This window comes from Paroedura picta, chromosome 17 (genome assembly GCF_049243985.1).
Source record: "Paroedura picta isolate Pp20150507F chromosome 17, Ppicta_v3.0, whole genome shotgun sequence".
Taxonomy (NCBI): Eukaryota; Metazoa; Chordata; class Lepidosauria; order Squamata; family Gekkonidae; genus Paroedura; species Paroedura picta.
Window position 1 is genome coordinate 23,017,985 of NC_135385.1, and position 23,909 is coordinate 23,041,893.

The 23,909-nt window shown below is 51.2% G+C and overlaps 1 protein-coding gene across 21 annotated transcripts in view; it reads right to left on the reverse strand.

Annotated features, from left to right (window-relative positions):
- Window positions 1-23,909, reverse strand: part of RBFOX1 (RNA binding fox-1 homolog 1) — an 832,795-nt gene that overhangs the window by 790,548 nt on the left and 18,338 nt on the right. For 19 of the 21 annotated variants that reach the window (XM_077316478.1, XM_077316476.1, XM_077316480.1 and 16 more), the window contains exon 2: window positions 15,502-15,721. In XM_077316478.1, coding sequence (XP_077172593.1) covers window positions 15,502-15,721 — 220 coding nt within the window. Of the gene's footprint in view, window positions 1-15,501; window positions 15,902-23,909 lie in introns of those variants that run through there. The other 2 variants (XM_077316494.1, XM_077316493.1) reach the window with 1 other exon arrangement.

Sequence of the window (23,909 nt, forward strand, 5' to 3'; positions counted from 1 at the left end):
AGGACCAGCCCAAGGTAAACCACAAGAGGAAGAAAAGAAAACCAGGTGGTCCTGACAGCTGCCGTTACAAACCGAAAATCACATCCCAGAAGGCATAAACCAAATGGATTTGATGGTCAAAGCCAACAATAAGGGGCCAAAAATGCTTGGACCCATAAAAATATCTTTCTTTGGCACCTGAAAGAGTATAAGCTTTCGGCTGTGTGTAGGAATAACTGTATAGTGCAGGTGCCACTGGTTAGAAGGCCCTGTCTTTTGGGGATTCCCAGGCCTCTTATGGGTTTTCCCACGCTTTCACCATACATGTCATTAAGGAGGATAACCAAGGGCAGTAGAAATTCCCAAACGCATAGTAAGCTGCCTTCTGCTGGCCACGGTTAGACCTTGGATGAGAGATTGCCAAGCAAGACCAGGATTGCAATGCACTGGAGATGAAACACATGGACACACGAATCTGACCCTCAGTCCATCAAGGTCAGGAATGCTTGCTCAAGTTGGCAGCAGTTCTTCAGGGCCACAGGTCTGAGGCCTTTACATCCCCTCCTGCCTGGTCCTTCTAGCTGGAGGTGCCGGGGATTGAACCTGGGACTTCCCGCAGGCCAAGCAGAGGCTCTTCCCCTGAGCCACAGTCCCTCCCCAGCATGAACGGTGAACGATTGTGCTGAATCATGCTCCGTTGGCCACGAAGACTCTTCTGCTTGGCACCATTTTCCAAAGCACCGCATGTGTCATTTATACTCACAGTGTGCTGGCACAAGCGTGGGAAACGAGCACAATTTTACGGGGGCAATTCGGGACGAGAGGAGATGCCAGCAAAAGCAAAACAGATCATCTCCGGCTTGCTTCTGGAGTGGGGCGTTGAAGGAGAGGGGGTCAAAACGGACAGGGACGAGAAATATTCCAGACCTCACTGGCAGCTTTCGATTTTTTTTTTTTTGACAGACTTAGGAAATGAAATCTCGGGGCTTGTCACCTGTCAAAGGCTTAAAGCGCCATTGCGCTCCAACTGTCTAACTCCGTCGAAATGTGAAAATATCACCGTGTGCCTCCAAGCAAACTCTGTCAAATAGCAAAGTTCACAAAAGGGACCTGGAGTATGTCGGGAGGGGGGTGGAGTTAGGCCCCCAGAGATTCCCAGTCACCCCCCCCACACACACACACACACAAATTCACCACAGCCTCAAACAAGGAACACCCAAGAAAACTGCTTTTTTCTATAGTAACCGGAACACGCTCCATTTTTTAAAAAATAGTTCAAGATGTGTCTTTTGTACTTTGGTGTACACAGCTCATAAAGGTCCAAACATCAAATGACAAGGATCTGTGGGTTTTTCAATTAAATTCCTGGCTTCAGTCCCATTTCTATGTGTCAATATTATAAATTCTCTTCTGGTTTTGAAAATATTTTGTCTATAACAATGGCTGTTGCTCTTTTGCACGATGTTGGTCTTTGGTTAAAATGTTTTTATCTTTGGTCTACGGCCGTCCATCCAGTTGATCTGATCTGATCTGGTCCCCGTCTCTTTTTTCCAGAGGGGAAATGAAACCACAGGAAATGAAAACACAGAATTCAGCCGGCACAAGAGATGGGAGCCCACAAAACAGTTCAGAGCAAGACATAAAGGATTCCTCACTTGGCGCAGCGCCTGGCAAACTGTTTCCCACAAAGGCCCTTCCTCTATTTTTGTGGCCCAAAATTGGATATGGAGACGTATGGAGGAGGGAACAAACCTACTTGGGGGTCAGTAGTCTCCCTGTGACACCATCTGGCTTTCAGCCCCGGTCCGCGGCAGCCAGGTCTTCACACGTGAACATACGAAGCAGACTCAGATAGGTAGCCTCTCTCCATGGTCTTGGGTGGAGGCCTTTCCATCATTTAGGACCTCGCCCCTTTTAGCTGGAGATGCCGGGGATTGAACCCGGGACCTTCTGTATGCTCTGCTGCTGACCCACAGTCCTGGCCCTCCTCTACAACACGTCTAGTGACTCTGCAATGACTTCCAGTTGAGGGGAATAGACACTGAAAGGATTAAAGCCGAGAAAGGAACTCAAAATCAAGCAATGGGGGGAAAGAAGAAAAGCCTAGAGGGGAGAACTGATTTGAGCGTTCCAGTCTTTGACACCTGGAGATCTCTCACTATTGCAGATGATCTTCTGACAACCGAGATCAGTTTGCCCGGAGAAAACGGCTGCTTTGGGAGAGGGATTCTACGAACCTTTGCTCTGCATGCAAGAAGTCCCTAGTTCGATCCCGGGCATCGCCACCAGAAAGGAATAACTTTAGCCGGGTACATTTTGTCCCTTCCTTTGCTTTTAGTATGTGAACCGGACGTGTTATTTGTCCTGCAGACTTGTTCCGATCACGTGCCGTGACCTTTTAAGAGAGAGAAATGGGAAAGGCCTCTGCAGAAATAATCAGCTCTTGAACAGAAAGAGTCTGGATCAGTGCCTCATCCACAGAGGTAACTAATAACTGCACATTTTCAGAACGCTCTGTTACACTTCCACACTGTTTTTTTAGAAGGACCCAGGACCTTTGAGTCTACTCCCAAAGTCCCAACAGGTAAACAAGTGGTGACTCTCCAGATGTTCAGGGACTGCAATTCCCATGAGCCAGCATGGCCAATTGGCAGGGGCTCGCAGGTATTGTAGTCCATAAAGATCTGGAGATCCACCCTTTGGCCATCCCTGATCCAGAAGATGGAGACAAGTTAACACCTGGAAAGCTCATTGGTTGATTTCCAGCCGCTGCCAGTTCAGAAAGAATTCATCATCTCTCCTAGCAACGGCCTGGGTCTCCTGGGAGGAGGGAGCCTCTCCATTTAAGCCCAGTGCCTCTTCGGGATTTACTCACCTGGCTTTTGCTTCTCCGCAGACTCACTTCATCCTGCAGAAATGCCACGTGGAGATTTACTGTGCGCGTCTCAGGTTCAATATCACAGCAGAGAGCATTGGCTGACATTCAGCCGAGTTATTAAACAAATGCTCCGGCATGAAATATGATTTGGGGCTGCTTCCCTCGTCCTTCCCCCCCCCCCGCCCCGTTTTCCCTTTCTCTCCATGAGTGACATGACAGCTGTGTTCTGCTAGAGGACAATGCAGCCGGTCCAAATGCACCTGCTGATTCCCCTCCATGAAAGACGCTAAATTGGGAGGGGGGATTTACTCAGCTCCTGAATTTGGCTTGTTGAGTTTAGAGGAAGGAGGAAGAGAGAACTCATCAGTGTATTGTGGCTGCTGTTTTTTAAAATGCAACTCTTAAATGGTCGCAACTTGCAACTTGAGGACTCAGTGGGGTTTTCAAGGCCAAAGACGAGCAAAGGGGGTCAAAGCCACGGCCTGCCTTTGCATCATTACCCTGGATTTCCTTTGTGGCCTGCCCTCCAAATGCTACCCTGGGCCAAAACTGCTTGGCTTCTGAGATCCACTGAGATCAGCGTAACCTGGGCAATCAGGGAAAACAGCTCCTTGCCATGGAAGAAACCTTATTTGTCCCTTCCGTTCCTTGCTGCATACAGCGTTGGCTAGTTCCCTGTTTTGCAGGGACGTCTCCAGGGCCCCTCCTCCCACTCATGACCAAGCACCTCCGGCGTACAGGATGCAAACCTTGTCACTGTTGTTTGTCACTCAAGCAATTGCCTTGGGTGGCAGGACACAGGCCGTCTGTGGACAAGGAGCAAGGCCTGGCATGCCAAGGGGTGAACCAAAAACCAAGTGAAACCACCCAGCCATGACTACAGGGAAGCATCGGGGCCAACATGCCGTAAATTCACATTTAACAAAAAATAGACTATTCCTGTAAAGTTGATACAGGGTCAGCTCTGTGCTTGGCCCAAAACACCAACAACAACAAAAAAAGATTTGATGCAAAGAAATTTACCAAATGCTGCCTAAGCAAAACAGAGAGGGAGAGAGTGAGAAATGGGAAAAGAAAATCACCCTATATTTAGAGCCGACTCATTGGCAGATGGGCCAGAAGGGCTGCGTTTTAATGACAATAAATCTTTATTGGTTTGCAAGGACGTCACCGTTTGATGTTCCGCCACGGCACTTTAAGCCCACTTAAGCAATCCAAACGTAATTATCGCTCATTTTGTCTGCCCTGTGGTTGGGAAGGCAAACTTGATTGTGCATTTGACCTGGGATGAAGGACCAGCGAGAGCCTCTCCAGCTGCCCTCCCTCTGGTTTCCCCTGACGGATAGTTAGCCTGGGGGTCACGCCGGGGGGGGTGGGGACTCAGGGCGTACCCAGAAGTGGGGGGGAGGGGAGAGACCCAAGGTTTGGATAGCAACATCCACGCCTCTGGCATGGCTGACATGCCTTTCGCTGGGATTTCAGCATCAGGCGTGGACTACATTGGCAACACAAACAGAACGGGGAGGAAGTTTCTGTACACTGTGGGCCAGGAGGCAGAGGGAGGGAGGAAGAAGCCGAAGTGGAAGAAGAGGAGGAGCAGGAGGAGGAAGAGGAAGAAGGAGAAGAGAAGGAGGAGGAGGAGGAGGAAGAGGAAGAGGAAGAAGAAGAGAAGGAGGAGGAAGAGGAGGAAGGAGGAAGAAGGAAGAAGAAGGAGTTGGTTTTATACCCTGCTTTTCACTACCTAAAAGATCTCAAAGTGGCTTACAATTGCCCTCCCTTTATTACAACCCTGGTTCCCCTGGAGACGTGACCTGGCCCAAACATTCCCTTCATCGCAACTCTCAGCCCGACCTCCAAACTCTGCAAAAGCTTTCCAAAGGAGCCTGCCTTTGGTATCACAGACCCACCCTCCCTGCCCACCGGCATAACGTCCTTCACCGGAGAAAGGCGACGCTCCACAGACCTTAATTAAGCCAAATCCCAGCCTAATCGCCCGGCGCAAAGTTAAGTGCTGTAGCTTCATTACTGAAGAGAGAGCTCAGAGAAAGCCACAACGCTGCTGGATACAGAGTCAGGCCAGTGGTCCACCAAGGTCAGGATCATCTCTTGGGGGTCTCAGGCAGGGGTCTTTCACCTCCCCTCCTGCCTGGTCCCTTCATAACAGGAAACAGGAGGCGGAGCTGGCCACAAAATGGTAGCCGCACGCTTGGTGGATGCCAAACACAAGGTGTCGGCACATTGGGGAACCGTGATGTGGATTCCGTGACGATATACGCCACTGAGGACTCTCCCTACCTAACATTGACACAGCCCACCTGTTGAGGAAAGAAGCAGCCGTGGGGAATTATGTGTTCGGTTACAATACACAACCTTTTTTAAAAAAATTAAATGTTCAAGGTCTCCAGGCAGACCTCGGTCCTCCAGGGCGGCTACAATCATTCAAAAAAACCCACTTGCTCGATTTCATTGACTGTCCCGCTCCACCCTAATCATTACCGGGCGACATATATGAATCGCACGTATAAAAATCAAATCCCCCTCTTTTGTTTTGCAATTAAAATGTTTAATTTCGGGACCAATGCCGAGAAGGACAGGCACAGGAAACCGTAACCCAGTTAGCATTGGATTGGACAGAGCGTCCCCACTAGTCAAACGAGGCAATAAAAATGCATGCGGCGATCGTGTTGGGCAACTTGTATTATTATATCCTAGTGAGCCAAAGGAGGAGAGGGGCCAAGCCACAGGATGGGTGATGAAGAGAGGGGGCCGCTCTGGAATGCAGAAAGACGGAGGAGGGATTCTGAACCCAACAAATTCTTGCATCAGAACATTGAACTTTGAGAACAAAATGGCTGCCATGAGAAGGGGAGGACTCAGCTACAAAATTGCTGCCTAGGAAGGGGAGGAGTTAGCTACAAAATGGCTGCCATGAGTCAACTACAAAATGGCTGCCATATGAACGGGAGGAATCAGCTACAAAATGGGTGCTATGAGATGAGGTGTCAAATACAAAATGGCTGCCTAGGTAAGGGGAGGAGTCAGATACAAAATGGCTGCCATGAGAAGGGGAGGAGTCAGATACAAAATGGCTGCCATGAGAAGGGGAGGAGTCAGCCACAAAATGGCTTCCTAGGGAAGGGGAGGAATGAGGTACAAAATGGCTGCCATGAGAAGGGAAGGAGTCACTTCCAAAATGGTTGCCATGAGTCAGCTACAAAATGGCTGCCATATGAAAGGGAGGAGTCAGCTACAAAATGGCTGCCAAGAGATGAGGAGTCAAATACAAGATGGCTTCCTAGGTAAGGGGAGGAGTCTTCCTCAGCCAATCTGAACTGAGTCAGGAAGTGAGAGCACCAGCCTGAGCCAATCAGAAATGAGTTAGGACCAGTGTGAGCCAATTAGAACTGAGTCGGGAAGTGAGAGGACCTCCATGAGCCAATCAGAACTGAGTCAGGAAGTGAGAGCATCAGCCTCAGCCAATCAGGATAGAGTCAGGAAGTGAGAGCACCAGGAGTCAGCTACAAAATGGCTGCCTAGAGAGAGGGAGGAGTCAACTACAAAATGGCTGCCAAGAGGAGGGGAGGAGTCAGTTCCAAAATGGCTGCCATGAGTCAGGTACAAAATGGCTGCCATGAGAAGGGAGTAGTCAGTTCCAAAATGGCTGCCATGAGATAAGGAGTCAAATACAAAATGGCTGCCTAGGTAAGGGGAGGTGTCTGCCTCAGCCAATCAGAACTGAGTAAGGAAGTGACAACACCATCCTCAGCCAATCAGAACTGAGTCAGGAAGTGAGAGGAACTCCATGAGCCAATCAGAACTGAGTCAGGAAGTGAGAGCATCAGCCTGAGCCAATCAGAAATGAATCAGGAAGTGAGAGCACCAAGAGTCAGCTACAAAATGGCTGCCTAGGGAGAGGGAGGAGTAAACTACAAAATGGCTGCCATGAGAAGGGGAGGAGTCAGCTACAAAATGGCTATCTAGGGAAGGGGAGGTGTCAGATACAAAATGGCTGCCATGTGGCAGCTACAAAATGGCTGCCATGAGATGACGAGTCAAATACAAAATGGCTGCCCAGGGAAGGGGAGGAGTTATTTACAAAATGGCTGCCATGAGAAGGGGAGGAGTCAGCTGCAAAATGGCTGCCATATGAAAGGGAGGAGTCAGCTACAAAATGGCTGCCATATGGAAGGGAGGAGTCAGCTACAAAATGGCTGCCATATGAAGGGGAGGAGTCAGCTACAAAATGGCTGCCTAGGGAAGGGGACCAATGAGCTACAAAATGGCTGCTATGAAAAGGGGAGGAATTAGCTACAAAATGGCTGCCATGAGAAGGGCGGAGTCAGCTACAAAATGGCTGCCATATGAAGGGGAGGAGTTAGCTACTAAATGGCTGCCTAGAGAAGGGGACCAATCAGCTATAAAATGACTGCCATGACGGGACAATCAGCTACAAAATGGCTTCCTAGGGAAGGGGAGCAATTAGCTACAAAATGGCTGCCATGAGAAGGGAGGAGTCAGCTACAGAATGGCTGCCATGACAAGGGGAGGAGTCAGATACAAAATGGCTCCCATGAGAATGGGAGGAGTCAGCAACAAAATGGCTGCCTAGGTAAGGGGAGGAGTCTGCCTCAGCCAATCAGAACTCAGTCAGGAAGTCAGAGCACCAGCCTGAGCCAATCAGAACTGAGTCAGGAAGTGAGAGGACCAGTGTGAGCCAATCTGACCTGAATCAGGAAGTGAGAGGACCAGACTGATCCAATCATAACTGAGTCAGGAAGTGAGATGAGAAACCCCAGCCACTCAGAAGTGAATCAGGAAGTGAGATCACCAGACTTGACCAATCAGAACTGAGTCAGGAAGTGTGAGCACCAGCCTCAGTCAATCAGAACTGAGTCAGGAAGTGAGAGCACCAGGAGTCAGCTACAAAATGGCTGCCTAGGGAGAGGGAGGAGTCAACTACAAAATGGCTGCCATGAGAAGGGGAGGAGTCAGGTACAAAATGGCTGCCATGAGAAGGGGAGGAGTCAGGTACAAAATGGCTGCCTAGGGAAGGGGAAGTGTCAGCTACAAAATGGCTGCCATAGGAAGGGGTGGAGTTAGCTATAAAATTGCTACCCATGAGAAGGGAGGATTCAGCTAGAAAATCACTGCCATGAGAAGGGATAGAGTTGCCAACTCAGGTGTGGGAAATACCAGGAGACTTGGGAGGGAGGGCCTGTCCGGGCGGCTTGCCCAAGCGCTGCTTCCCCTTTGGCGTCAGGAGCTCCCCTTGGAGCCGGATAATGTAGCCCTTGAAGTGAATTAACGTAAATGCCATTGATTATTGATTTCCAGCATGCTGCTTGGGTGTATAATTCTCAGCGCTTCATCATGCCACTTAGTTAATAAAGGTCACTCAAAGCTGCCTCAGGTGTCCCCGGAGAAATGGCAGGAGAGGGCAGGATCTTTTACCTGGCCAGTCGCAGGTGGTAGCTTGCAAGGCCCACAGTGAAACTTCCAAAAGGTGGGAAAATGACAGCGTGGGGAGAGGAAATACAAATTAAACTCATCCGGCTCTTTTGGGCTGCCGTCTTCCAGAGCAAAGAGTTTCCCTTTGCTGCAGCCACTGGAGAGCCAAGCACCTGTGTTTGTCGTTCCGTTATCCCTTCTAGTTTTCTCTTTCTTTATTCTTTTTGCTTTCTCCCTGCCTCCCATCAAGCTTTCCTTCATTTATTTTTATCCCCCCCTCCGCCGCAACTCTTTTTCAAAGCAAAAAAGGAGGCATTGTGTTTGGCCCCGCCTCTTGAGGCAGCCATTTTGGATTTGGCTCCGCCTACTGCAGCAGCCATCTTGAGGAGGCCATCGGCCCCCTCCCCTCAAAATCCCAAAGGTGCCAGCAGCTCAAAAAGTTTGCGTACCCTTGCTCTGTGTAGACAGCCTTCCACTATTTGGGGTCCTTAGTGGACAGAAGCCTAGGGTATTGTGTATATTTTGAGCTGAGAAATACCTGCCAATCTGGGGGCAGAGTCTGAGGAGGGCGGGATTTCGGTCCACCTCCCAAAACACAGGGTCCACCTTGCAGAGCAGCCATGTTTAATGCACCAAAGCCCATCTCCATAACTTGGAGACCAGTTCTAATTCCAGGGGGGATCTCCAACCCGCCTGCCCCACCCTGGCCTGCTTTCCATCTAGGCCTAACGATTCCTTGACCATTAGGGTAATTTTAAGCAGCATCTTGCTCCATCTAATGTGCGCCATCAGCAGCCTTCGCTGGAGAGCGTTTAGAAGGGACGGGCGGTGCAGAGAGATGAAGAGCGTTTTCCGCCTTTGCAGGAGTTGCCTTTGCATTTTTATGAAAAACGACGGGATCCGATCAAAGTGACCGGCTAATTTCTTGCTCAGCACTTCCTAACAATACTGTAATTGCAACCTTTCAACTAGAGCGCCGCATTCTTCCCCCGGCACGAAAAGGACACCGATGGAATTGTCTCCCGGCACATTCAGGCCTTGCGACAACAAAAAAAGAAAATTCTTCCCCCCCCCCCCCGAAAAGAATTCTATTCCATCTCCTCCAGCCCATTTGCAGAAAAGAAAGCCCTTTTTCGCAATGAGGCAGAAACCGATTTTGCAGCCATCTGCATAATGTCCCCCGGCTTTTGTCTAGTTCAATGGATCGGCTCCGGGAAGAAAACGGTTATTGAAGAGTGCAATTTTCATAAATGTTTGGAAATTGATACAAAAGAAGCTGGCCGTAAAACCTCTCTCTCTTTTGCTTCCAGGAAAGGGTCTTTAAGCCGTTGGCTGCTAAATGACACGGCGGAAGATCGGCTGGCCCTGTTGCACAGTCTGTGACTGGCTGAGGCAGGCCGCCTTCTCATGGACTTGCAGACCCAAGGTTTCAACCTGAATGGCCAGCATCCCATTCACATAGGCCTGGATCCCTGACCTGCATCCAGAGATGCATAAGGGAGTGATGGCTTCTGATTCATTCTTGCTCCAAGTGCAGGTGGAACTTTGCTGAAGAAACTCACCAGTGTACCTGAAGCTTTCCCAAAGGCAGGGCTGATTCTAGGTTTTGAGACCCCCAACTCATCTGGCATTGCCCATTCTATGGTGCCCATCCCTCTTAGGGTGGTCAATGCATGGGAGAAGGTTGCCTCAGACTGCCTCCCCTTACCTGCCCTCCTTCTGGGCTCCAGGGTTTGGACTCAGCTGAGATTGTTTGTACAAAAGGGGGCAATAACCTGAAATGACCTGGTGGAAAGCCCAGACAAGCAGAGACCCAAGCCCTGTGGGACTTATCACGGTTCTTCAGGGACGGCAAAATTGAGTTCTCAAGCGGGCTGATGATCGACAGCAGGGTCTTCCACAGTCAGCCTTAAGTCTGTCCCGCTCTCCCTCCTCAAGGGACTTACTTGCTTCTCACTCACCTTGAAAGCCCTTTCCTGGTGTCACCTTAAGTTGGAAGCTAAGCAGGGTCAGTGCATGGATGGGAAACCACCAAGGAAAGCTCTGCAGAGGAAGGTCATGGCCAACCACCCCTGCTTCTCCCTGGCTGGTATCACCAAAAGAAAACTGCAGATTCATAGCACTTGACACACACCTGTAAGGTTCTTGCCTAGAGAGGTGAGGGGGAGTCCACTATGCCAGGGGTATTCAACCTGTGGTCCTCCAGATGTCCATGGACTACAATTTCCATGAGCCCCTGCCAGCAAATGCTGACAGGGGCTCATGGGAATTGTAGTCCACAGACATCTGGAGGACAACAGGTTGACTATCCCTGCACTATGCCACACATGAGCTCCAGTGTAATGCTGTCCATGGTCCTGAAAGAATTCACATTCCTGCCACTTGCTCAGAATTAGGAATATGAATCCGTTCGACGGCCAAGGAGACTGGAAGGGATATTATTTTCCCCTTTCCCCACCCACAAGTTAAACAGCCTCGGTATTTTTCAGACCCCTCTGCTTGGCAAGTGGCACTTCGTCCTTAAAATAAATGACACGGCGAGGAATGCAAAATAGGACAGCGCGAATGATGAAGCTTTGGAGCGGTTCCCCCCGGGGAAGTGGAGAAAAGCCCCGCTTCTTTGATATTTTTAACACTTGGACAGAAACGGGAGAAGAATGTACTTGGAACAAACCAACCTTGAGTTGGCAGGAAATCAATTGGCCCCTGGAACGGGGCCCTCCCCATCCCAACTTCCACAAACATAACCTAGAAAGTTTACAAGTGACACTCCCATTCTTAAACCTGAAAGGGGTATAAAGTGTAGAGCTTCCCAAAGTGGGCAGTACACCCCCCAGGGGGTGGTGAATGGGTCCAGGGGTGGTGGTGAGGAATTTGGGGGCAGTATAGTGTGCGTTCTACTTGCAGTAGATCTACCACCAGGAAAGAGGTATCTGCTTGCCCGTGTGCAGGGGGAGGCTCTGGAGATGTGGCCTATAGCCATGTACGCAGCAACCCCAAAAGCTTTGGGTGCCATTGGTCCAGTGCATTGCCGTCTCTCTCCTCCAAGGACACGAGAGCAGGGATTGAGGATCCAGAAAAAGAAGAGCTGGTTTTCTATACCCTGTTTTTCACTATCCGAAGGGGTCCCAAAAGCAGCTTGCAAACACCCTCCCCTTCCTCACAACAGGCCCCCTGAAAGGGAGGCGGGGCTTAGAGAGCTCTGAGAGAACTGCTCTGTGAGAACCGCTCCAAGAGAACTGTGACTGGCCCAAGGTCACCCAGCTGGCTGCATGTGGAGGAGGAATGGGGAATCAAATTTGGCTCTACAGATCAGAGGTTGCCGCTCTTAACCATGACAGCATGTTGGCTCTCTTGTAGCAACACAGAAAGGCCAGGGCAGTGTACAGATAGAAGTTTAGCTGACATAGCAAGCTCGCCTTTGAAAAATACCACGACAGGGCAGGGCAGCCGAGTCTATATCTAAAAGAGTTCTCTCAATCCAAAACATGGGTAGCAGTCAAACATGCCCCTAGCAGCCGAGAACCTTTGAAAAGGAATTGGTGGATTGAGTGGACTCTGCTGCCTGGGGTCAGAAAGAGAACGTATTTATTGGAAAGCTCTCACCACACCCTGAATTCAGCCCAGAAGTATATTAATAGCCAATGTGGCCACCTTAATCACAGGATGTGAGCCTAGCATGTGACCCACAGGACGTGAACCTAGCATGGGGTTGCAGCTGTCAAATGGGCAGCTGGCTGGAGCTCCTGAGCTGTCTTCAAGGGCAGCCCCATGAACAGCATGTTACAGTAGTCTGTCTGGTTGTACCGCCAATGAAACATACATAGATGGCAGGATTTCCATCGCATAGAGTGTATTAACCAAGGGCACGTTGGTGGGCTCCGTTGAACATGTGCTCACTCCTAAGGCTGCATTTCTTGGCCAATCAGAAGGAGAAGAGTTGGATATGGGGTGGGTACAGAAGCCTACCATTCCCTGTAATTTCAAGGAAGGGGCAGAATTGGGAAAAGGAGGCGGAGGAGGAGCTTGGTTATCCCCTATGAAAATCCTTCCATGCACAAGGCTGGCAGCCCAGGGCAGGACCATTTTGAACTCTGGATGTGCCGTTTTGCTAGCACCAAGTCTAGAAAAATCCTAGCGTAAGGAGAGGACATCCTCTTAAATGCCCAAGAACATTCGCTGAGTCACAGAAAGCAAAACAAAACAACGAGATTTGTTTTTTTGGGGGGGGGATTATAATACTGTGGATTTCCCCCCCCCTTTTACGGCCAATAAGGACTATAAAGTTTTTAATGCACTTCCTTAACAATAGAAATCGTTATGGGCTATTAGGGGATGTTTTTACATCGCAAAATTGATTGCCTGGGTTCCTGGAGGCCGTTAGACTAGTTAAGGAAGGATCCGCTTCTTAAGAGATGAGAGGCAGACTGCTAAACGGAGGCCCTCCGGACCCTGCCTCTCCCTTCCGATGCCTTGCCGGAGAAGTTTGCAAGTGCCGTCCGCAGGGGACAGGCGGCAGGTGCGTTACCTGAAGCTGGATTCAGGCAATTCGGCAAGAATGACAGGCCCACCTTCCCTCGCAGACCGTTTCCATCCCTCGTGCCCCATTACAGCCTCTGAAATCCCAACCGCGGCACCGTTTTAACAACACCAGTCAGGTCCATTCGGGCGTCCAGTGCGGGGTCATCACAGTATCTTCCAATTACTCAGCTCCCTCCCACGATGGCCCCAAATCCCATGCCCGTGCATCCAGGTAAAGCATTTCAAAGCATATCCGTTGGGTGGCTCGGCCTTCTCAGCCCAGTTTTTAATCGGAAATGTTTTGACTGTGCACTCGGAGCTGCCGGGGTGGCAGAGAGGCCGACACTTGCCACCGAGAAGAAAAATCGTTCCCGTTAATGAACGGCAAAGGAGGAGGAGGAGGGCTGGGTTGATAAATAAAAGGCGCTCCGGATACATACGACTTGCCTTCCAAAAGAGTTCTCAAGCCAGGGAAAGAAGCTCTCCGTCTTCTCTGTCTAGACTGCAGCGCGGTTGGCGTTCTCCGCGTATTAATTTCGAAACCGCCACGTCTGCGAGGCTTCGCGGCGGCTGAGATGGCAGGACTGTGATAAAGACGCTGGGCGCCCAAGTACAAGCCCAGTCCTTGCTGGACATGGCTCACAGCCAACAAATCAGTTCTGACCCCTCCCCTGTCAGCCACAGACCCTTCCGGGGAAACAGAAGGAGGAGGAAAGTTGGCTTTTATACCCTGCTCTTCACTGCCCGGAGGAGTCTCAAAGCGGCCCTGGGGCGGAGGGGTTGCAGGCACCCCAGCAGGGCTCCTTGCCTCTGCCCCGTCTGGCCGGGCCAACAACCGAGGTCAGATTGCTCTTTGCCGGCTGTGGCTGGATCCTAGAACAGCAGCCGAAAGTTCCCAGTCGGCCCACACACAAGGGGATGTGAGTGCATGATGCCTCTTTTAAAGTCTAGGAGCCTGCTCAACCTGTACTTTCTGCTCTTTAAAGTCTAAGAACCTTCTCAACCTGTACATTCTGCTCTTTAAAGTCTAAGAACCTGCTCAACCTGTACATTCTGCTCTTTAAAGTCTAAGAACCTGCTCAACCTGTACATTCTGCTCTTTAAAGTCTAAGAACCTGCGCAACCTGTACATTCTGCTCTTTAAAGTCTAAGAACCTGCGCAACCTGTACATTCTGCTATTATAAAGTCTAACAACCTGCTCAGCCTGAACATCCTCAGTCAAGCCACTCTTATAGACCCACTATAACTGACGGGGACTCTGTCCTAGACAGGGTTTCACTTCTGACACCAATTCCGCCACGACATGCAGAGCCATCCTTCAGCCAGCCCCCCCAAACTGGACTTCTCCCATTCCACGACCTGCCAAACCAGGTCAAGTGCGGCTCTCTCGGATTTGGGAGCCAGCCCCACCAGCAGCCCCCCGGCATAGGAACGTAGTTCTCCCAAGCATTCGGCAGCCTGCCGAAAGCATGGCAAGCAAGAGGGATAAGGGAAGAGACACCGTCAGGCTTGCCCCTTGCTGTCGTACGCGGATGGCAACGAGTTACATGCTAATTGCACGCTGTCAGCCACGCAGACAGCAGTGTTGAGAGAAATAATCCGCCAGCCGGATGAATCGAGCAAAAGAGAGAGAGAGAGAGAGAGAGAGAGAGAGAGAGAGAGAGAGAGAGAGAGAGAGAGAGAGAGAGAAACACCCCACCCTCGCTCTCTGCCTCTCAAATTAGCAGGTCTGTAAATCCCCTCTCAAGGAGGCCCAAGGTGTCAATTCCTCGTCTGGCATGAAAGCCAGATCTTAATTCGGGGGGAAGGTTTCCAAGTGGGAGGGGGGAAACACACAACCCCCAGGTCTGCATTTCCTGCGAGACACTCCGAAACTTCCCATCTGCCGGGGAGCCAACTCAGGTAACTCCGGCTCCCTGTTAAGGGCAATCCCAGAGCTAGCACACCTACACAGGTGGGGGGGGGAGAGAGAGAGAGAGAGAGAGAGAGGCACCAGCTCGCCTGGCTGAGATTCAGAAGGGAAAGATGCAGAGAGTTGAAATTGCAACCCATCTGGTCTCCTTGTTTTACAGACAGACTTTCAGCTGCATTTTCGGCACCTGCTGCCAAGCACCGGAGCAACGTGACGCCGATCGGAAACTTACAGGAGCTGATAGCAACAATTATTGTTATACGATTCTGAAAACATTGACACTCCACCGCCCTCCCCTGCTGCTTGAAAGCCTCCATTCCCAAAGCATTTTGCCCATGCCCCACCGCACCCCCTTTTGGGTCCGTATCCGAGACCCCCTGACCTTTACCGACCAGCCCAGGGCCTAGAGCAATGAACACCGGCCACCCACCCGAGCTGATAGGGTCCTCTCCCTTCTTTGCTGCAAAGGAGCAGACAGCAAAGAGCTGGCGGACCCTCGTCCACGCAAGACGGAGTCTTTCTTTCCAATGAGCACACGTTGCAAAGAGTGGCCAGAGAGGTGAACTCTTCCGGCCAAGAGGCAAGTAAGTGTCCGGCGTCCAGAGCCCCTATTTGGCCCCCCTCCTGTCTGCCGGGACAGCCCAGCCCCCCTGCCCCATTGGCACACAAGCTGATCAAAGTTCAGAGAGGAAAGTCAGCCCCCCACCTCAAAAAAAAAAGAAGAGTGCATCTTCACGACACCCCCCGGCCAGTTCTACTTACAGTTTGGCCTTCTCCATCTGCCCGGCTCCCCGATTCTTCGGTGTCTGGCCAAACCGCCTGCTCTTTTCTCCTCCCTTCGCCTTCTGCTCCGGCTCCTTCCTTCCCTCTGCTCCCGGCTCCGTCCCCCAGCCTCAGCCGCTTCCCCTCGGGTTGTGGATCGCCTCCCTCCGCTCGCCTCGCCTTGCCATCTCGGCTCCGCTGCTTCGTCGCGTCTTCCGGGCTGCCGGATGGATTGGACATTTTTTAAAAAAATAATAATAACCGCCTCGGAGCACTTTGCTACGTCTTCCGCTCGCCTGCACATGGGTTTCAGATCCCGGCCTAGCAGAGCGGCTTCCTTGGGGGAAGCGCTGGCTGCCCAGAGAGCCCTCTTGCTCTCCCCTCTCGGCTCGGTCTTCTTTCAAAAATTTTAGCTAGTGTTTCAGAGCCTTCACGAGGCTTCCCAGCATCTCCTTAGCTCGCCCTTTTCTTTAGCTCCCTCTGCTGTCGACTGGCTGGCGGGCGGGCCGGCCGATGCTCTCTCTCTGGCTGGAGTTTGGGCAGAAACTTTCCTATTTCTCCTTCTCTCCCCTTCTGCACTCAAGCAACCTTTGGGGGTATTGATCCCTGGGCACGTTTCTCCCGCCCAAGGAGGGTTTCAGGGTCTGTCTGCTTTCCCTCCCATAGGGACAGGTTTTTTGGAGTGGATTGTGTTTCGTTTTGAGGATCCCACTGTGCTTCAGTGAGATCGGACAATCAGGTCAGATCGATAGTCTATCTATCTGTCCAAAGATTTCCACTTCGGGTTTTTTTTCCCCCACATCCAAGCAATACAGAATTTAGGGCGCCGTTCGATTTCCGGAAGCATTTGGCAAATGTTTCTCTTTTAAAAGTAAAACTGGAAGAATAAAAGGATAGGGTGTTTCTAGTCCTTATCATAGGGGAGGTTTACTTTGAAAAGGTGACAGGTCTGGAGCAGATCGATAACCCTACTGGGGAAAAATAACTTTGAGATCATGGGGGGAACACTTTCCTAGAAAAACCAGGGGGAAGTGGGGAGAGAGAAACCCTTCCCAATGCCCAGGAGTGTGCTGTGGTCTTCCCAATCTCTGATCCAACTTGGGTTGGGTCACAACATCCTAGTACAAATCTCATTGTTCAGGGTGGGAAGGGATGAGGATACTCCTTCTCAATCCTCCATCCCTTTCACGCCACATGAAACTTCAAGTAAGTCTGAAATAGGTTCAAAATTTGCCCTTACCAGAGTTCCTGGGCCAGAAGAAGACAATGACAAAGACAACGAAGACAAAGATAACGACAATGAAGACAATGACAAAGACAACGATGAAGAAGGAGTCAACAAAGAAGAAGATGAAGAGCTGGCTACTTGTACCTAACTTTTGACTACCTGAAGGAGTCTCAGAACAGCTTACACTCTCCTTCCCTTCCTCTCCCCACAACAGACACCCTGTGAGGTAGATGGGGCAGAGACAATTCTGAGAGAACTGAGATGAGCCCAAGGGAATCGTCTCAGTGGGGAATCAAACCCATTTCTCCAGACTAGAGGTCGCCATTCTTAACCACAACTCTCCGCTGCCTTTTGCTGCTCCCATTAAAGGATTTCCCCATGTTACTTCCAGGTTTATGGCCACCTTTCCCAAGGCACCGAGAACCATCTTTTGCAGATGGCTACCTTTGTTTGCCTCTCTCCCATTGTATCCTCACAACAACCCTGTAAGGTGGGTCAGACTGGGAGAACGTGACTGGCCACGAATCACCTGGCGAGCTTCCATGGCACCAGCGTGGGTTCAACTAGCCAGTCAATAAGCAGAATTTGGACAGCTCGGGTGCTTTCAACAAAACGTGGACGTGCAGAAATCCGCTGGAGAAGAAATTCAGGCCCTGAAGAGCCGGCAAGCCCACCCTGCTTTTTTCGAAAAACAGCCTGCTATAAAAACAGCCCTCTGCTCCTGCATCCGATTGTCAAAAGAAGGAAAACTGATTATGCAGACGAGTTCACAGAAATGAAAAATCCATTTCGGGCCTTTTCATTTCCACTGACACGAGCGCCCGGGTTTCAACTCTGCATTTCCACCGTCTTAATTACTTCTTAAGAGCCAGCGGAGGTTTCATTAAAGCCTTCACATTCCGGGGCTGGGCCACTGAGACAAACCAAACAGAAATCCAACCCCCAGGTGAAGTAGGATGTGGGGTCTCGATGCGGGGTATCCAGGTGGGAAATTTCTGGAGGTTTTAGAGGTTCCGGTGGGAAGAGGCCTCAGTGGGGACCCCCTCCCAAGCAGCCCTTTTCTCCAGGGGAACCGAACTTTAGTCAGGAGATGAGCTATAATTCCAGGGGGTCCCCAGGTCCCACCTGGAGGTTGGCATCCCTAGTTCCAGACAGACATTCTCATGGCAACCCATTACGGTAGGATGACTCAAAAGGTTTTCAAGTGAGTTGAACCATTGCCCGCCCACTTCCGGGGACCCTCGAACGTAGAGCTCAGTGACCCAAGCCAGATGCAATGAGTCAGACGTGGTTGGGGGTCTCAGGAAGCTTTGTGTGTTCCTACGGAAGGGGGTAAAGGTCAGGGGAGCCCATGTCCTGCCTTCAGGAGGTCCCATATCTCAGGTCCCCCCATCGTAGAAAGGACTGTGTTGGTGCTTGGCTGTTCTGGCCCTTTCTTGCACACCCAGGGAAATGCCGATCACCACTTTGAGAACAGGAGGCAAATTCTTCCAGGCCAGACTGGCCAGGGGTTCTGGGTTTTTGGGGGGAGGCATCATCTGGGCATGGAACTGAGATCCCTGCGGGGAGGCAGGTAGTTGTGAGTCTCCTGCATTGTGCAGCAGGCTGGACTAGATGACCCTGGAGCTGGGGAATGAGCCATAATTCCAGGGGATCTCCAGGTCCCACCTGGAGGTTGGCACCCTTGTTCTTGCTACAAGGCTCCATGAAATGTGGCTTTGCCTCCAGGGCGCCTGCTTCAACCCCAGGGGAGAATCAAAGGCCCTCCCCCCTTTCCTTTGGGCTGCCCTGGATCAACCCGCCAATCTTGAGCCGGTTTTGGCCACGAATCGAGGCCCTCCATCCGGGGCCGAGTGGGGAACCCGCAGCCCAGAAGGCCCGGAGCCGGTGTGTGTTTTTGTGCTAAATGAGTTCTGTTGCTGCGAAGTGCCCTCAAACCACAGGTGTCCCTAAATCAATGAGCCCGTGACAATTATAAATGGCTTTCCATAAGCAGCAAACAAACACAACCGCAACGAAAATGGCTGCAGCAATCGAGGCCTGGCCACCCCCCCCCCCCCCCACACACACACACACACACACCGCGTTCTGCCGGCCCAGCTCTTTCGAAAGTGCTTACGTCCCTCCTCCTCTTCTCCAGCAGCTCCCCTCCCCTCCCCTCCGCGTTTCCATCTCCTGCTACGGTGAGACTTGCTGATTCGGAGCTTGAGAAAGGAAAAGCCGCGGAGAGCTCTCTGCCTCCCCCTCCCCTACCCCCAAAATTACACTGATGTCAATCAAAGCATCCACAACACGTCAAAGGGTGCGATCCTACACAGGCACACGCAGAAGTGGACTCAGGACTAGTCCACTGTGGAGCCCCCAAGCCCCGAGAAGACAGAGCATCCCTGCCCCAGGCATAGCAACACGAGACTATCCATGTTGGACCATCATGCAAAATTCCCTGCTTGGCTCCCAAGCTCTGCCTCTCCCTAAACTTCAGCGCTAACAGGCTAGGGACACCTCTGGGCAGGGCGGAAGACGACTCAAACTGGACTCAAGCTCCCTCCCTCCAAAATATCCTTCCCGCTCTAGAGACAAGGAGAGGAGGTTCATCGGATTTAAAGCCAGCGCGTTGAGGGCCGTTTCTTGGACGCGGCAACTTTATGAGTTAGATAAAACAGCCGGAGAGATTTATTCTCCGAGAAGCGGGCAAGACGGAAATTTCACAAATGCTTGAACAGGCGTGTTGGTCTTGAGAGGCCGGTGTGGACGGGGCTTTCTTGGCTGTTTCTTTTAATATAGCCGTGGTCTTCTCTACGAGGGAGGGAAGGTGATTGTAAGGCATTTTTAGGCTCCTTCGGTAGCGAAATGCCAACTCTTCTTCTCCGGTCGGTATTTGTTTACTCAGGGGCTCAGGAAAAAGCCTTGGTTCTTCGTACCCCAGAGGAGTCTCAAAGTGTCTTACAATCACCTGCCCTTCTCCCTGCAATACACACCCTGTGCGGTAGGTGAGGCTGAGAGAGCTCTGAGAGAACTGGGACAGGCCCAAGGTCAGCCAGCTGGCTGCATGTGGAGGAGAGGAATCAAACTCGGTTCTCCAGATGAGAGGCCACAGCTCAGAACCACCATGCCGCGCTGGCTCTCTGGTGGAAGAGGGTCTTCCACATCCCCCGCCCCCCGATCCTTAATTAGGGGTGTCAGGAATTGAACCTGGGACCTTCCCTGTGCCACACAAACGTTCTACCGCCGAGCCACGGCCCGTCTTTCCTTGCCGTTGCTCCCTCCTCCAGGGGACAACCCTGCACCCAGTCGGCTCGTAAAAAATATAGCAATTGTATTCACAACACGTCCCGCGATTTGAATACAGTCCACGGTCGGCGCTGGCGAGACGGTGCCAGGCCGACTTGTGGCATCAATTCAGTCGAGATAGCCGCTTGATTTACAGCCCGTTTAACTCGTGATAACTGCATCAGTTTGTAATTAAGAAGATGCATTTTGGTTAATAAACAAAAATACCCAGGCGATAATTGGGCTGAAGGGATTTCTCCCCAAGAAGCAATTAAAGGGCCTGAGCAGCAGCAATAATCCTCGTGAAGGATGGTGAATAGTGATGTTGCTCTCCACCAAAGCAGAGAAGACGCAAACAGGAAGGGGGGGGGAGTTTGTCTGGGTTGCAATTCAGAGGATTCATGTAGGCTGACGGGCAGGGGATGTAAGGGAGGGATTGCTCTTTTGCTAGCCCAGTCATTCTCAGCCAGGGTTACAAGTGACCTTGAATCCTTCCTTGTTTTGCCCAGGCAAAGTCCTGCACACCTCAAAATGAAACTAACTTCTTATTTATCAAGCATTTAACTTTATGAGCCATACCATGCACGCTGTAAACATGTGACTTCCGGGGGGAGCGGCCAGTTGGCATCACTCCCGGGGTTACTCGACGGCTGAAGAACATTCCACGGTCAGGTGGGTGACCTTGGACCAATCAGTTCTCTCAGAGCTCTCTCAGCTACTTTTCCTTCTTGCAAGGTGCCTGTTGTGGGGAAAGGAAAGGAAGATAAGCCGCTCTGATACACCTTTGGGTAGGTGGGGACTGAGAGTCCTGTGCAGTTGGTGGGGCTGAGAGAGCTCTGACAGGACTCCTCCGTGAGAACAGCCCTAACAGGACTGTGACTGGCCCATTGTCACCCAAGCTGGCTGCATGTGGAGGAGCGGGGAATCAAACCCGGCTTGCCGATTAGAAGCCACCAGTCTTAACCACACCGGGCTTCCAATATACTCAGGCGAATGTCCGTGCGCTCTCAAGGGGACGTCGAACAAACATAACGATAGATGTGCAATCGTCTGCACTCTATCTCCAGCCGCGGCCCTCCCTCCTGTCTCCAGACATCTGAGCAGAGCAGGGTGTCTGTGTGTGCATGTGCATGTGAGAGAGACAAGTGCAGATTTCCCATTTAGCTTCCTCCCCTGCTGGGATGTGGTGGCCAAAGGAACACATTCTGCCAAGCCACAGGTGCTCTGTCAACAATCCCAAGCCGTCCCTTTGCCTTCCCTCCCCCTCGCGCGTACAAAATGGTCCAATCCATCGCCCGGTTGAGAGAAGGGGGGGGCCGACCTCTTGGTTCTCCCCGTGCAGCGACATAAACTTGGGCCGCAGCCATGAGAATTCATTAAAGAATCGCCAAGGTGCCCCGGGCGAAAGGGAAGGCAGGCACATCTCTGAACAGCCAGAGAGCGATGTTCTGCTGGTGGTTTTCGTTCACGGATCTCTCTCAGCCCCCGGGGTCCATTATTCGGGTCAATTTTATGGCTGCCCCCGACCAAGCCCTCACATTATCTTCACAGCGAGGTGCCCCATTCAAGGCGAGAGGAATTTCATGGCCAGAGAAAGAGTGCTGGATGTAAAAGGCCAGGCTGGCGAGCTTCCACGCTCGAAGGTGATGCTAAGATTTTGGCAGAGTTTCAACACGCAAGGAGGCAGAGTGCTGGGCCGGTGGAGAGAATAAAATAGTTTTATTACGTAGGGCGGCCTTCCTCGGCTTTTTTACCACTGAGAAACCCCTGAAACGTTCTTCGGGCTTCAAGACACCCCCAGAAGTGGCACAATCGTGCAGAATGTAGTTGGGAAGCAGAGCTGTGGACATGCCCATGCAAGGCCCACTCCCTTCCCACCCACCCCAGGCCCATCATTGGCCATTTTTGGGGGGGCCGCATGGCCAAATCACCCGAAAGACCTTTAACAAATTTGATATACTAAATATTAAATAACTCCCACCTATTCATGAAACCCCGGTTGAAAAAGCCTGATGTAGAAAAACCACTTTGTATAAAAAGGAGAGAGGGAGAGAGACCTAACTGCCTAACTGTTGTCTACCTACTAAAATACTCCATTCCTTCCTCCCTCGTTTCCTATCTGCCCTCAAACTCTTCCTCCTCGGATACAGCTCCATTCCCTGCCTTCGACAGCCACTTTACCCGGGCGGAGAGCCCACCCCTCGAATCTTTCCCGTTTAGGCTAGCAAGAAAATATAATATACCAAATAAATCTGCCAGCTGTTTTCCTCCATTTATTTTTATTCTCGCCAAACGGGGAGACATTAAAGTTGCCGTAAATAAAGAGTTGCCGGCAATTGCAAAGGAGATGGGAAGGAGTTTGTCAAGCGCACGAGCACTTGTAGAGTTCTTTGTGTGCCTGCCACCCCTTCCTGGACTCCAAAGATGCCAGGATGAGCCAGGTTCTGGAACAGCAGAGGGTTGCCAGGCTCCAGGCGGTGGCTTGAGATCGCTCACTATCGCAGGTAAAAATGGCCACTGTGGAAGGCAGACTCTGGGGCATTGCACCCCAATGAAGTCCCCCTCCCCAAATTCCCAGGTATGTCCCACCTGGTAACCTCTCCTTCCAAACACAAAATTCCAAACTTCAATTCCAGGTATGTCATGGGTTTAAGGGCCTGGGGATAAAGATATTGGCGGAGGGTTGTTGATCTGGCCACGTTGAGGAAGGGTCACGTGGATTCTTGTCGGACAGCCCTCTCACTAATGGCCACTCCATGGAACCTCCAAGTTCAGAAGCAGTATACCCCCAAATCACAATCCCCTCCATGCCTTGTATGAACTTCTGAGACGCTGCAATGGGGCTCTGGTTTAGCAAGATGGTTAAGTGGACGACTGTTGGACCAAATGATAAAACCTCCACCCTCAGGGGCAGCCTACCCCATTGCAAGATGTTGCAGGCAAATGAGCAAACGGTCAGCTCCACACCCTCTTAAACGCGTCCAAAGACAGCGGTCAGGAGCAAAATGCTAAAGCGGATGGGCCTTTTGTCGCGATCCAGCAAGGCAGCCCTTGCTTCAGACAAGGGTAGTCAACCTGTGGTCCTCCAGATGTCCATGGACTACAATTCCCATGAGACCCTGCCAGCCTTTGCTCATGGGAATTGTAGTCCGCGAACATCTGGAGGACCACAGGTTGACTACCCCTGCCTTAAGACATCTGGCCACACTGCTACTCTAAAGTTCAAAGTCCCAAATTCTGGTTGGTATTTAAGGGGCTACCCGGCTCGAATTTGGCTGTTTGACTGCAATCCAACATGGCTCCCCCTCTGGAACGAGGATCGATTGACTCTGCTCGCGCACAACCTGAAATTTCCATGCACTGTGAAATGCTCTGCTGTAATTGATGGGGGGGGGATGGAGGGGATATTATTGCAAGACCCCCAATATTCGGCTCCATAAACAGGCCCCTGGCGGCGAGAGCTGAACATCTGTTGAATGTGGCTACTTTCCTTTCAGCCCCTCGTTCTGCTTGCCCAGCTGTTGACAGCTCTGTGTCCCTCCCCAGAGACGCCGGACCTGATGAGCATTTGGGAATAACGTAATGCGAGGGGTGACCGGGTCACATCCTGAGCATGTAACCTTGGGGAAAGGGGGGCCAGAATCCGGCCTCCCATTTGCCAGCCTCCCATAAACGGTAATTTAAACCCACTCTTTATCTCTGGCTGCACCTAAAATCTCCGAAGGCGTGATTTATTGAACATTAGCGCTTGCTCAGATTCAATAAATTTCACTTTTTTTTCATGTCATTAGCATTAAAAGAAAAGGGCCATTTGTGCAAGCCAGCCAGAAATCTTAACTGGAGAGGGGCTTTATAGTCCAAAAATCAGCTAACGTGTACTCAGAATTACATTATTCGCATCTAAATGATT